At 41.0% G+C, this 14,304-nt stretch overlaps 1 protein-coding gene across 4 annotated transcripts in view; it reads left to right on the top strand.

Annotated features, from left to right (window-relative positions):
- LOC127574799 (CSC1-like protein 2) overlaps positions 1–14,304 on the top strand; it is a 156,979-nt gene that overhangs the window by 58,065 nt on the left and 84,610 nt on the right. For 3 of the 4 annotated variants that reach the window (XM_052024162.1, XM_052024163.1, XM_052024165.1), the window contains 2 exons: positions 10,395–10,433; positions 13,879–13,969. In XM_052024162.1, the coding sequence (XP_051880122.1) occupies positions 10,395–10,433; positions 13,879–13,969 (130 nt within the window). The remainder of the gene's footprint in view (positions 1–10,394; positions 10,434–13,878; positions 13,970–14,304) is intronic. The other variant, XM_052024164.1, reaches the window with a different exon arrangement.

Raw genomic sequence — 14,304 nt, forward strand, 5'->3', positions numbered from 1 at the left:
TTTTTTAAATCCTTGGCTACTTAATTTGATGTCTTCAAATTGTTGATTCTACTTTCAATGAATTGGGCCGGTAGTTCAAGGATAAACATTACCTCATTGGTCTAATTCTAATTTGATTTAAAAAGAGCGTGCCAGAAGTCAAGGCAGCTATTTTTCAAAATTTCCTTTTCACTAAGATTAATCAATTTTAGTCTCTATAAGTATCAATACAAGGATGGTGAAAGTGTTGGATGAAGGAATAAGTATTTTATACGGCTGTAACATTTTACCTTTTAGATTTTTGTCTTAACATTGCTTCACTTTACCTTCCCTTGCCTGTATCCCATCCCCACTATTCCAAATTATTATGTTGTCAACTTATTATAAAATGTGCATCTTTTAATTTAATGGGTTTTTGACATTATTATAAATGTATTTGTTCAAATTTTAAACAATATTTAATTTATAAGTGCTAATCGGAAATCCCTGTGAAACAGCTCACTGATGTAAGTGGCTATAAGATGCTCATTCTTGCCATCATGGGTTATGATGTCATTTGAATCTGTATTACAATCACTTGATTCTAGTTTTGCTTTGAATGGTGACTTGTATATTGATTGTATAGTATTACGTGACTATGGGTGTGACAGATCATTTAATAATAATGACACTAAAGCAGCCAGTCAAGGCACCTTGGAACTGTGTACGTTTGTAAGGCAGCTCTCCAGAAAATATCTGACATGAAGTGTGTGGTACAGGAACAGAGGACCATTCATCACAAGAGTGTTCCATATTTTTCAGCTTTTCTGTTTGGTTCTATAATCATAAAGTCTTGTCAATCATTTACTTTATACAACAGTGAACAGGACAGTAATAGACCTTTGGGTAAATTCACCTTTGAAGTATTTTGTCACTGAAGTTAGATTAGTTCCATCACTGGAGCTAACTATTTAATTCTTTTTCCCCTGTTCCTTGTGGCTTTACAGGTTTTTTTTAAAAGCAAACCAACTAATTTTTAGCACAAATTTTGTGTGATTCCCCACTAGGGTTGGAATAAAAATGAAGTGAAAAACAGTGTTGGAGGCATCATCTGGACTGATGAAGGGTCTCGACCCAAAACACCCAACTGTTCATTTCCCTCCACAGATGCTACCTGACCCACTGAGTTTCTCCAGCAGTTGTTTTTTTTTTTGCTCTAGATTCCAATACCTGCAGTCTCTTGTCTCCATGGAACAAAAATGAACTTTTTTGCCTACAAACTAAAATATAACTGAGATGTTATTAAAATTTGGACAGCATACAAGGAACAAAATCTTTGTCAAGACTGTTACACAAATCAGACCAACTAAAATTTATTTCCCAATTAAAACACTCCTACCATTCACAGGCCCTTTCTTGGTTAGAAGCCTGACTCTTAGCTCAACCCACCTGTGATTCTAAATTTCTGTGTTTGCTGCTTGCTATACTATAGCATTTCTTGTCAAGGTTATGAATTAGTCATCACTGCTTTCTCCTGGACCTTCTGAAAGTTTGGCCCACAATCATACTTGAAGTTTAATGTTTGCCTTTTATATATTGGGATCTTGGCTAAATGAGAAGAGAAATGATGGGCTTCCATTTTTTACCCCCACGGAATGTGTGGTTATTGGGGCAGTGGCATTCTGGCCGAGAAACTGCTTATGGAGACAGAACGAAGGGATAGTGGTGAATATTTTTTTTAGAATGGGTAATGCAGGATTTCAGATTTTTCAGTTGATGCAAACCAAGTAATGCTTTTAAGTGATGGGGAGATGGTAACTTGCATCAGGAGGAGATAAACCACCTGGCGAAAGGAGCAGATGCATGATGGATGAAATTTAATGTGAGGCAGCATAAAGTGATTCATTTTTGTAAAATTGTTCAAGGTAGTATAAACAGTAGGACACCATAGAAAGAGTCAAAGTTCAAAAGCAAGTAAGGCTGGGCTATTTAGGATACTGGTTAGGTCCGTATTCTGGTCATCAACACTGGTAAGATACTGACCCCTTTCCATGGCATAAAGAAAACTTACTGGAATAGAATCATGGAAGGAGGACCACAGTTATGTTTAGACTAAATAATTTTGAATTGTTCTCCTTGATGCAGAAAAGGTTATGGGAAGATTTCATCGAGTAAATCTCAGTGGTGGAAGAAGCAGTAACTAGAGGACAGTTATAATATACTTGGCAAGATTTGGGGAGAGATTTAAAAAAAATACCAAGTTAATGACCTGGGTAGATGTGCCATCTGAAATATTGCAAACAGATTTAATGATGACTTCCAAAAGGAATTAGATAAATATTTGGAATCATTTTCAGGGAAATGGTGAAAGAGGAAAGAATTGGGCCTATTTGGGCAGGCATTTCAGAGAGCTGGATCAAGCACAATGGGGTGAATCATCTCCTTCCTTGCAAACCTCCAATATGGCTATTATTGACTTGCCCAACAGATTTTAGCCAGAACTAATTCTGGTTCAAGATAAAAGCCACAAAGCTTTGTTTACCCGCCTCTGGCCCTACTTTTGGAGTGTGTGGAAGACTTGTAGTCCCCCGGTTGAATGCTCTAAACTATCTTGTCAGCAGTCTGATTATCTTGTACTGAGGTGAGTCACAATTGGGGGGAAAAAAATAGTCTTTTGAATGATAGAGGTTTGTCACACAGGAGGAGGCCATTTAGCCCATTGTATCCATGATGCAAAACAGTTGACCAATATAGGATTCCCACTACTTCTGCTATTGTGAGCCAAGTCTTAAAGAAATGGCTGATCTTGATCAGAACTATATTTTTGCCATGTCCTGAAAAGTTCACAAAGGAGCCTACTCTGCCCATTGTATCTGGGTCAGTTCTTGGCTAAAGCTGATCCCACTGCCCTAATTGAATATTTCTACATAGTGTTGCAATATACGTAATTTATAACTGTAACTTTTAATACATAAAGACTGATATTGTAGGCTTCTATTAAAGTAAGCTAGCAATGGCTAACATCATAAAATGAATGTAGTTTCCAAATAATATATATTCATTTAAACCAGGAATAAACATCAGACAAGCTGGTTCAGCCACGGCTATTGAGAGGTTAAATATAGTGTTGGATCAAAGGATTAAAACATTGCCAAAAAGAAAGCAGCAAGTCTGAGGACTGGGAGGGAAAAAAATCAATTCAGCGAAGGAGGACCCAAGGCATTGATAGCAAAAGAGAAAGTAGAAGTAGGTAAGTAAAAGATTTAAAGGTTTATGTGGGTCTCTACAGACTGAAAGGAGATGTATTGAAGGATGCTGGATAAATTAAGTATTGTCTGCCTATACAGATAAACAAGATGCACAAAATCTCCTGGAACTGGTGGAGCACCATAGGTTTGGAGTAAATGGGGAGTTCAAATAAATTAACACACAAATAGAATTGGAGAAACTATATGGACTGAAGTGATAAATCCTTGGGACCTGATGACCTGCATCCCAGAGTTTTGAAAGAAGTGGCTGTGGGAATTTCCCAATTTCCCGAGTTTCTCAAACAATTTGCACAGATTTGATAGTAACAAACACCCCACTATTTAAGGAAGGAGATGGAGGAGAAAGCAGGAGCTTGTAGACCAATCAGCTTGGCATCAATGGTGTTACAATGTATTAAGGAATTTTAGCAGGGCACTTGAAAATAATAGTGGGATTGTACATGGTCAACATTGATTAATGAAAGGGAAGTGATGCTTGACAAATCAGCTGGAATTTTTTGTGGTTGTAACTACAGGAATAGATGAGGGTGAATCATTTGATGTGCTATATTTAGACTTGCAGAAGGCCTTCAATAAGGTCATAGTCATAAAGATGCAGGCCTGTCAGCCCACTAAACCTACCCTAACCCATTCTCACATTCCCATCAAATTCCACCCCAAATTCTGTCACTGACCCTACACAGGCAATTCAGTGGTCTACCAACTCGCACATTTTAGGGATGTGGGAGGAAACTGGAGCACCCACAGGAAACCCACGTGGTCACGGAGAATGTGCGAACTCTGCACAAAGCACCAGAAGTCAAGATTGAACCCAGGTCACTGGAACTGAGGTAGCAGCTCTGCTACTTTGCTGCCCAACATGAGTTCATGGTATTGGGGGTAATATGGTAATGGGTGTGAGAACCGGTTAATGGATGAAAATAATAAGATTTAAAAGATCATTTTTGAATTGGCAGGCTGTGATCACTGGGCTATCTCGGATTTGTGCTGGGGCCCTAACTGTTCACAATTGATAACTATGATTGGGGGTGGGGGGGTGTGGTTATGTGTAATAGATCCAAGTTTGCCGTGAGGAGGATGTAGAGGGGCTTTGGGGTGTTAGGGGAGATGTAAACGGGCTAAAAGAATGGGCAAAGGCATGACAGATGGAATATAATGTGGAGAAATGTGAAGTCATCCACTTTGGTTTCAATGACAATAACCATTGTACTAATAATGTGATTGATTATTAGCCATTTTAATTGCTTTCAGTGTGAAAGGAATGCAATTTGACTTTGAAAGGGGAGCGGGAGTTTGGAAAGTGCAGTTGAAAGAAAAATCAAAAATAACTGCAGATGCTGGAAACCTGAAACAAAAAAAATGCTAGAAATGCTCAGCAGGTCAGACAGCATCTGCAGAAAGAAACGATGAATGTTTCAGGTCAAAGACCCTTTGGCATTTTTGGCTTTGTCAGTTTGGGGCTTCCAACGCTTTGTCTTTGCTTGTGAAAAATGAGCATGGGGTCAGTCTACTGTCCTTCCAGGGACTGGAGTGTGCAGGGAATCAGAGCCCCAGTTTGCAATCCAAAGGAGCTGAATTCTCTTTAGGAGACTGCAGGTCACTGCATCAACTACCACCCCCTCCCCCCTCCCTCCCCCCCTTCCAGTGCCCACCCACCCCCCACCCCCCCCCCCCCCCCCCCCCATGCACCTGTTTTGCAGGAGTTGGAATTGAGGCTTGTTACCTGCAGGTTGGATAAACCTCTGGTCAGCTCAGCCTCTACTCCTACACCTCAGTTTTTCACGAGTGTGCAAAGGAGTTTTGTGAGTCAAGTGGGTGACTCCCAGACTCCAGGCAGCCTTGAGGAAGAGTCCTGGGCACGTGGCAGCCTTAAATCATGGCTGACCGGTATCTCAACTTCAGTAACCCACCTGTGTAAATCCTTTAAAGCCTTGTCAAACAAAACTCTACCAAATTCGGTTCTAAAAACTTCTCATTGATTGCTCTCCATCCCCCTCCCCCATGTGCATTGATTGGGTTAATAGAATCTATTTCTTGCAAATTATATTATGATCCCAAAAAGAGTTCTGTCTTATCTAATCAGAGAATGCTGGAGCTTGTAATTAAAGCCAGTACAGGGTCCATTTCTCACCTCAGAGACATGAGATCAATTTGGCCATTACTAAAAATGTTGTCACTAAAACCATAATCATGTTTTGTTCTTTAAAACGCTAGCCTGGAGCCTCCACTGATCTTCTGATACTTGGTGTTGCTGACTCCTGTTGATTTCTTCGAGAAGCCTAGTTTGAGAGCTGTCCAAATGCGCTGCATAGATCTGACTTGGCTCATGATCTGGTGCTTATTGTTTGAGTGTAAGGCTGAAAACTTTTGTTTGGCTTCTCAAGATTCAAGGGTGGGGTCAATACAGTGGCTCTCAGAGGACTCGTAGGTTTATTTCTGAGAAATGCTAGTTTAATGAAGTAATTAATATGTATTCAGTATGAAATACTGCGCTTAGTTCACTTCCTTCCAAGGCGCAATAAAAACAAAAAATTAAAAAATATAATTTTGCCAGTCATATTCTCCCTTCTACCTCCTCCTCTTCCTGGTTATTTTGGCACTACAAGAGAACAGGCAGATCAGAGAATGCAGTCACTGCAGCATTAAACTGAATGCTCCCAGTTTTGGTCTGGGATGGGGAATGGAGATCTGATGGGAATATCTGTAGATTGGGAAGTTATCCAGTCTCCCTAAGTGGAATACCTCCAGAAGGGCTGCTGAATTGCTCACGCAAACCACAACATGTATCCAATATTTTTGCATATGAAGGGGATTGAAATGCTTGAGCAGATCACATGAAGCCATCCACACTTCCTACCCCTTCCTTGCCTGTAACATGTGATACCTTCTAAATTATCTCGAAAGATGCTAAACTACCTGTGCTGGTTACGAGAGTCATCACTCGATTGGGCATTGAGGATATTTGCCTTGGTTCAGCATGTTGAGAGCAAGCAGTGGTGCATTCAAATTATTGATCGTAGAGGTCGGAGGTGGCCTATAATCTTGTCTCTGATCTAATCTAATGGGTTAATCAAATCTAATCAAGTTGCATTCCCTTCACACTGAAAGCAATTAAAATGTCTAATAATCACATTATTAGTACAATGGTTATTGTCATTGAAACCAAAGTGGATTACATCACATTTCTCCACATTATATTCCATCTGTCATGCCTTTGCCCACTCTTTTAGATTAAATCTAATCTAATTTCATGCATAAAAATTTACAAAAGTGTCTTCAGTCTATATGTGACCTGAATTGTGCCCGAAAGCATTGAGATAAAGGAACTTGTAGGTGCTAAAGCAATGCTTAAAGTATGCTTGAAACTTCTGAATAGTAGGTTTTTTTTTGTTCCACCAAATGATTAGGTTGCACAATTTGAAGGCTGAAGAACAATCAAATTTTAGAATAGATGGGAAATTTGAATGACACTTTAAATCAGTGACAGGTTTAAAATGGTGAATTTCTTTCTTCGAGTAAAACACTGGCAAGAATTGAGGGCCAGAAGCTCGAGTCCCAGAGAGTCATCCTTTGAGCCTTGTAGTTTGTTGCAATCATTACCAAAGACCAGAATAGCTTGTTGCTGGCTGGCCTGGAAACTGGAGATGTAGTATGGACTTTATCACATGTACTTGGACCCTGTATGTCAATGAGGTGGCTTTTTTGGGCTCCAGATGACATCTAATTTAAAAGCAAATAACTAGAGATGCTAGAACAAAAAAACAATGCTGGAAGAACTCAGTCAAGTTTATTGTCATGTGCACAAGTACATGTGTGCACAGGTGCAATGAAAAATTTGCTTGCAGCAGCACCACAGGCACATTGCATTAGATAAGCAGCATTCACAAGAAAAACAAATTGTACACAATTTTTACAAGAAAAAGAACACAGACAAAAAAGCAGTCCATTTTGGTGCCAAGGGATCGGCGTGGTCATAGTGTTGCTAAACTGTAGTGGTGATTAGGGATTTGCGGGTTGGTTGATCGGCATTTGCGCAGGCAAAAGGTGCAAGTCGATGTTTCAGAGGGGACTCTACATCACGACCGAGAAGGAAGTGGAAAAATTGCCTGTATGAGAATGAGGGGATAGAGGCCGGTAGGTGATAGGTGGAACCAGGTGGGGAAGGGGCTGGACAGAAGCTGATGCGTGGAACCAGGTGGGGGTAAGGGGGGAAAAAGGCAGAAGAAAACTAGGTGGATGAGTGAGTGAGTGTGGGAGGAGAACACCAGGGGCGTGGTGTACCCGAAATTGGAAAATTCAATGTTCACACCATTCGGTCATAAGCTACCCAGCAAATGTTCTTACAATCTCCACAGCAATGGAGAATGTTGACGACAGACCAGTTAATATGGGGGAGGGAAGGAGAGTTAAAATGACATGCCACCAGAAGCTCGAGATAGCCGTTGGTGGACACTCACAGGTGCTCTGCAAAATGGTGGCCTAGTCCAGGGTTGGTCTCGCCATTGAAGAGAGGCCGTATTGCAAGCACTGAATGCAGTAGACAAGGCTGGAAGGGCTGCTTGTGTCCCTAGATGGTGATGAGGGTATTGCACCACCTGTAGTTGCAGGGGAAAGTTCCAGGGCGTGGGTGGGAAGGGATGAGTGGACCCAGGGAGTGGTCCCTGCAGGAAGAGGGAGATGGGGGAAGATGCGACTGGTGGTGGGATGACATAGGAGCTGGCAGAGATGGCAGAGGGTGATGTGTTGGATGTGGATAGTGATGGCCTAGAAGCCCTTGAGCAGAGGTCTCATCTTGAAAACAGAAATGGAGAAAAATGGATGGCATCCTTGCAGGAGGCAGGGTGGGAGGAAGTATAGTCGAGGTAGCTGTGGGTTTATGAAAGACTGGAGGTGTAGCCTGGCCTCCTGACTATTTCCAGCATTCTATTTTTATGCCAGATGTATTGTTCATTTTTTTCATGGTCTGCAGCTCGCTGCTGTTATCTAAGGTTCTCCAACTGGAATGATTTTTTTTTAATTGGGCTGCTTTAAAATCTTTGCTTTTTTTCACCCAGTGAATTGTATAAATTTCTTCATCCCCTTTTGTAGGCATGGCAGTAAAAATGGATGTGCAAATAGTTAATGAGCTGATAGCCGAATAAAACTTTGTCATTCTCTCACCCATCACATATTTAGCCGAGAGTTAGGTGAAAGTAATTATTCCAGCTTGCATCTTGCAGGTGAAATAAATTTGCTAAACTCGATTTAAATTGCTCTCATTTAATTGCTGTCAGATCCACATTTTTGTGGCAATCTTAACTAGAGATAAGATGGGAACTATGTGAATTGGTGTAATTAAGATGCGTTATAAATCACTTAATAAAGCAATCTACACAAACTGTTATACCAGCTCTCAAGCTATTCAAATATCAGAAAACCATTTTTTTCGGTGAATTTTCTATTAGCTGTCCTTTCTCCAGTTTCCACTTCTGAATTTAAAAAAATATCCTCTGACGGATCGTGGTTCAGGTTCACACCCTCTGCTGCCTATTTGACACCTGTCTGTTGTTATGCCATTCAGCTTTGTGCTTCATGGCATCTTGTACTATTTCTCTCCTTACTCACCTCTCTGGCCTGCCACCTTACTGGCTGAGATAAAATAACTTTTTTTAACACTTCATCTGTACTAACCTCAGAAGTTGTAAGAAAAAGAGGACTAGACCGAGCTCAAATACAGCTTAATTTTGCTGTTTCAGTTGAAGTCATTGGAACATTTTAAGTAAAATGGAGTTCAGGGTTTCTAGGTGGCATGGCCGGACTGCTGCTCAGTCCCAGAGCATAATCATACCCCATTTCTTCCAAAACTGCTGTTCTTGGCACTGATGCTCTCATATGTTCTATGCTCATTACATTGATTTTGTTCAATCAAAGCAAACATTACCGACACTTTCAGATAGCTCTTGTAAATAACTAACTGGATGTGTTGACAGTCAGACACAAGATCATATTAGTACTATATTGCCAATTATCTCTGCAGCTTTCACATGCTCTGCATTAACTTTGTCACTTCGTACTACCTCTTCTCACCCCTCAGCCATGTGGCCTGTTGAATTCCCCCTTTCAATGGGTCACCTTGCCTTACAAGGGAAAGCAAATTATGATCTAAGATTGGCAAGAAATTGAACATCTGATTCTTCCAAAAAAAAAGTTGCTATTTGTCCTTAGTGTTTAAACATTTATTTAACTGCAGCACTTGGGTGATTTGGATTTAGTTGTGTGGAGTTCCCGGGGTGAAATGATTTGAATTTCTGACTGCATTGCTCAGAACCACTTGGTGGGGTATTTGAGAACATAAGTGGTCAGTTTCCCAGTGCTTTCATTTTCAAGCAATAGCTGTAAGGGTGAGCTTTCAGTTATAGCAGGAGTTGGCTCACAGAAAGAGCCAGTGTACACTGAGTCATAGAGCACTACAGCACAGAAACAGGCCCTTTGGCCCATCTAGTTCATGCTAGCCTGGTTTTCTTCCGAGTCCCATCTACCTGCACCTGGACCATAGCCCTCCATACCTCTGTCATTCATGTTACCTATCCAAACTTCTCTCAAATGTTCAACCTGCATCCACCACTTCTGCTGGCAGCTCGTTCCACACTTGCACCACCCTCTGAGTGAAGTAGGTCCCCCTCAGATTCCCCTTAAATAACTTGATGGGCTGATTCCTGTGCTGTATTACTTCATTCTATGAAACTCCACACAACAGTTGATTTTCTGAAGAATGTGCTGGACATAATCTTTAATTTGCTCCACCAGCTCTCATTGAGTCACTATTAACAAAGTATGTTGGACTGTGTTTTTGGGCTCTGATTACTGAAGCTAATGTTTATAAAAAGATATTGTATGAAGCTATGTGTTGTCATCTCATTTTTAATTGGGGCTGGTGTAGGGATATGTAACATCCAGTTTAAGATTTCCGTACAGAAGCAGGTTTTTTGGGCCTATTACAGTATTCTCAGCTTTGCCCAAACTCTCAATGCTGGTAGACTATTTTCATGGATGTTTTTGGAGTCTCAGCAAACGGTCTTGAGCACAACAAGGCAAGAGAAACCACCACACTTCTGCTGTCTGCTTTCATTTGAGGTAAAGTTGGATTTTTTAAAATGTATTTTTAAGGTTTTTCTTTTACATTTTTAGAAAGAGACATGGAAAACTTCGAGCAGAAGAGCGGGAATAGTATGTTTGAGGTTTATTTTTCCACTTTTAGTTTTTTCTCCCACAATCTGTGGTAGCATTAACAACTTTTTCATTCACATGCTCTCTGGGTTGAATTGATACTAATGTTTCTTCAGTAAGGGTGCTGCTGGTGTGTAATATTTCTTTTGGCAAGTACACTGTATGGATTCTATAATATAGCGGAGTCTCTGTCAGCGCTTGTCATCTACTGCCCATGTGAGAAGTTGCAGTAAGTTTACCACTTTATGTCCAAGCCTAAACTTAACTTGTATTGGAACACTTCATGTGCAATGCAGTGAGAGCCATTTCTTATCTCGTTTCCTGCTGGGAAGATACTAATCTGGGCTATAGTTCTGTGAATTCCACCAATGGTATGCATGGTGCCTTCAGCATAACAAACCTCAAAGGCTTTGCAGGAAAAAAAGGTCCAAGCCAAGAAAGAATTGATAGGGGAAGACAGCTGGAGGTTTAGGCCAACAGGTCAGTTTTTGAAGAGATTCTCAAAGGTGAGAAATTAAGTGATTTGGAAGAGAGCCGGACCCAGGGAGAGTTGAAAGTTATTCTAATGGCAAAGTGTTGTAGAGGTGTGAGTGTACGAAAGGCACCCAATTAGAGAAGCATACTACTTAGGTGTTACAGATAACATACTGATGGGAGATGGCAGAAAAGGTGGTTTAAATCCTGCATAAAGGACAGAAATGAGGTTTTTAATAATATCGAGAAGGGGATAGGAGCTAATGTTGTGCACGTTAAGGGTTGTGAGCAGGGCTCAGTACGTGTGTGGCAAAATGTCGCACAAAATGGAGCTTTAAAAGGAAGCACTAGGGTTTGGTTTATGGATTGAGAGGTTCTGCTGGCACTTATTGCTGAGTGGAGAAGATGGGCGGAAGCAGTCTATTTAGGATAGACAGGAAACTGGAATCGGATTGATTAAGGGACGTCAAGTAAAATGAAATTCAAGAGACGATGGTAGTTGGAGAGAATGGATGAATTAAGGATAGGCTTTGGAAGGAGGGCTGAGAGGTTAATTGACTGGTCCATAAATGCAAGAGGTGGGTCTTGTGGAAAAGGTGAGTTGAAGAGAAAAGTAGTGGGAGATCAGAAGTACAGTAGGTGGGAGAGAAGCAAGGTTGTGACTGACCAGGAAGAGCGAGGGGAGGAGGAGGACGATAAAAGCTGCTATTGAGGTGCAACAGCTTTTATACTATTATTAGACTATATAAGCATTGCCACTGGAAATATCTATTCAATCACTGTGCTTGTTTTTAAATTTATTGAATAATCCTGGCTTTGTGTGGTACACAGTCAAGCTTCTCACAAGGTGCATATATTGCATGGCCTTCTGGTATTGAAACATGTTAAATGATCTGAGTCAATGATGTTCACTTGGACTTCCTGCAGTTTAACAACAAGTGGAGATGTAATTGCTTAACACAAGCTGGTTGATTAGCTATGCTCAGCCAGCTTAGCTAAGAAATTTGAATAACTTATTCTTCTGGGTACAATATTCAGCAGTAAAATGAGGCAGCATCGTCCTCAATGTAAATACTGGTCCACTGAGACCCTCATTTAATATTTAAGAATTTGGTGGTTCTAGTTGGATTGCTGGCCTTATAATCTCTTCCTTTGGATTGTCTGCTGGATTCAAATCCAGGGTCTCCAGTGCAGTATCTAGGCTGGCATTGTAGTACAGTGCAAACTGCTGGAGGTGTCATCTCTCATGATGAAAGTGAGGCCCTGCCTATCCTCTTCCCTGGATATCCCATGCCACCCTCAAAGGAGAGCAAAAGAACTTTCCCGGAACCCTGCTTGACCATCCCTTGGCCAACGTCAAATAATGCATTTCCTGTCTTTTATATATTATATATATACACACACACATACACACATACATATATATCTCGGTGCTTTTCGTGGCATCGTGCTGTGTACAAATTATAGTTCTGTTCTGATGTCTACATTTTGGAGGGAAACATTAATTTGGTCATCAGTTGCTTTAGATAATCCTGAGATTGAGAGATTCTGTATGAATGCAAGTCCTTTTCAAAACAACCCATGCCCATACCCCCTACATGTAACATTACTCCAGAATAGAACAATTGCATTTTTACATCTGCTCCTATTCAGTTTGAGAGGAACTAAATTCAATATATCCGCATCAGAGAGAGGGGCTGTGTGTGCTTAACCTTTTACTAGTTGGCCTCCATTGACCCACTGTAAACAATAAAACATGTGGGTTAACTGAGATTGTTGTGGGGCATTAGTCATCTTTAAGATACCTTTTTGTGTTCTGAAAGTGCATCTGACTTTATAGTGATTCTATCATCAGCTATGTTTCAGGTATAGGTAGGCAGGTTGCTCTGTTTATCCCCAGGGGATTTCCCTGGTCCCCTGAGCTCCTGGCAGGTTCATCACATGAAATGCATTGCAAGTGTGGCCACTGTTTTAATGTAGGGAGAAGCAGTGTAAGATTCCACAACAGAGTTAAGATAATTGGCCAACCTGTTTTTAGCAATGTTGATTGAAGGACAAACCTTGGTCAGCCCTACTGTATGAAAGCTGACAGTTCAATGAATCATCTGAAAGAGAGCACCTCTGTTTCAGCAGTCCTTGGTACTGCACTGAAGAATTGGGCTCGAGGACTTGGAAGGGCTTGCACCAATAATCCTACAGATTTAAAGGTGGGAGTACCACCATAGAGCCAAAATATAGAAATACTACGATGACTGTTAGAACTCTTTGGATACTGTAGCAAATCCTTCCAATATCACCAGACCTTGGGCTGCAGGATGTTGCTCGTTATCTTGTTAGGAAGGACCAGCTGAACATCGGCTCTTTCTTTCTGTTCTCTCTTTCTCTCTCTCAAATGATGACTATTTGCAAAGGTCCGTGACTCTTGGAATCTTAACTACTGTCTAACCTCTATCTCTTCCCCTGCAAGTTGCATTTGCTGCTAGCAGATGAACCCCTAGAGTCGGTGGTGGTGATTGGTAAAGTGATTCCGTGTTAAAGTGGCATTATCTCAGGTGTCAGCAGGCCTCACTTTAATACCTGAGCAGGTCACTGAAGAGGAGACACTACTAATATTCTTGCTGCAGTTCATCACATTGTAGATGAGGTGACAGAACAATTAAATCTTCAACACTACGTGCCCAAAAACATTTCACTACCTAAACAGAAAATAGAGTTACACCATTACCACTTCTGTCAAATGTGTGTTTACTGAACTACGGAAATGCAAGTCACTATTTGCGAGCAGACATAGCTGTTGAATTGCACTTTGAAATTTAACGAAAGGCACTGAAGCAAATACTTGTTGAAGTGCAACAATCTCATTATCGAGGCCTGCTGCACGGTTTTAATGCCACTGATACTAGTTTACTCGCAGTTAGCGGAGTGATTGTGTGCTGCTGACAGCCTCTACTCTTTTGTCTCTGCCCTTCAGTGTGGCTTCGGCTCTGCATTCGGAGAACCATGATAGATACGAACGTCTGACTTCAGTGTCGAGCTCAGTTGACTACGATCAGAGGGACAACGTGAGTAATTTTGCTTTTTGTTTCCAGAGAAGTTTAACAAAGGCGCTTTTGCTTTTACTGCAAAAGTGATTTGTTGTTCCAGCAAATTTATCAGATGTTTAACAAGGTAAAAGAGTTTGTCATTTATTAACCATATTTTGGCTGAGGATCCTTGTTACTGTCTTCAATTAAGTGTTTGAAAATGGCCAAAATGAGTTTGGTTTGCTTCTTTCCCGGTTGTATTTGTGATGACACAACACACACAGAATGCTGGAGGAACTCAACAGGTCAGGCAGCATCTATGATGAACAGCAGGGAACAGGGAAATGAACAGTCGACGTTTCAGGTTGAGACCC

Source organism: Pristis pectinata, chromosome 10 (genome assembly GCF_009764475.1).
Source record: "Pristis pectinata isolate sPriPec2 chromosome 10, sPriPec2.1.pri, whole genome shotgun sequence".
In the NCBI taxonomy this organism is placed as follows: domain Eukaryota; kingdom Metazoa; phylum Chordata; class Chondrichthyes; order Rhinopristiformes; family Pristidae; genus Pristis; species Pristis pectinata.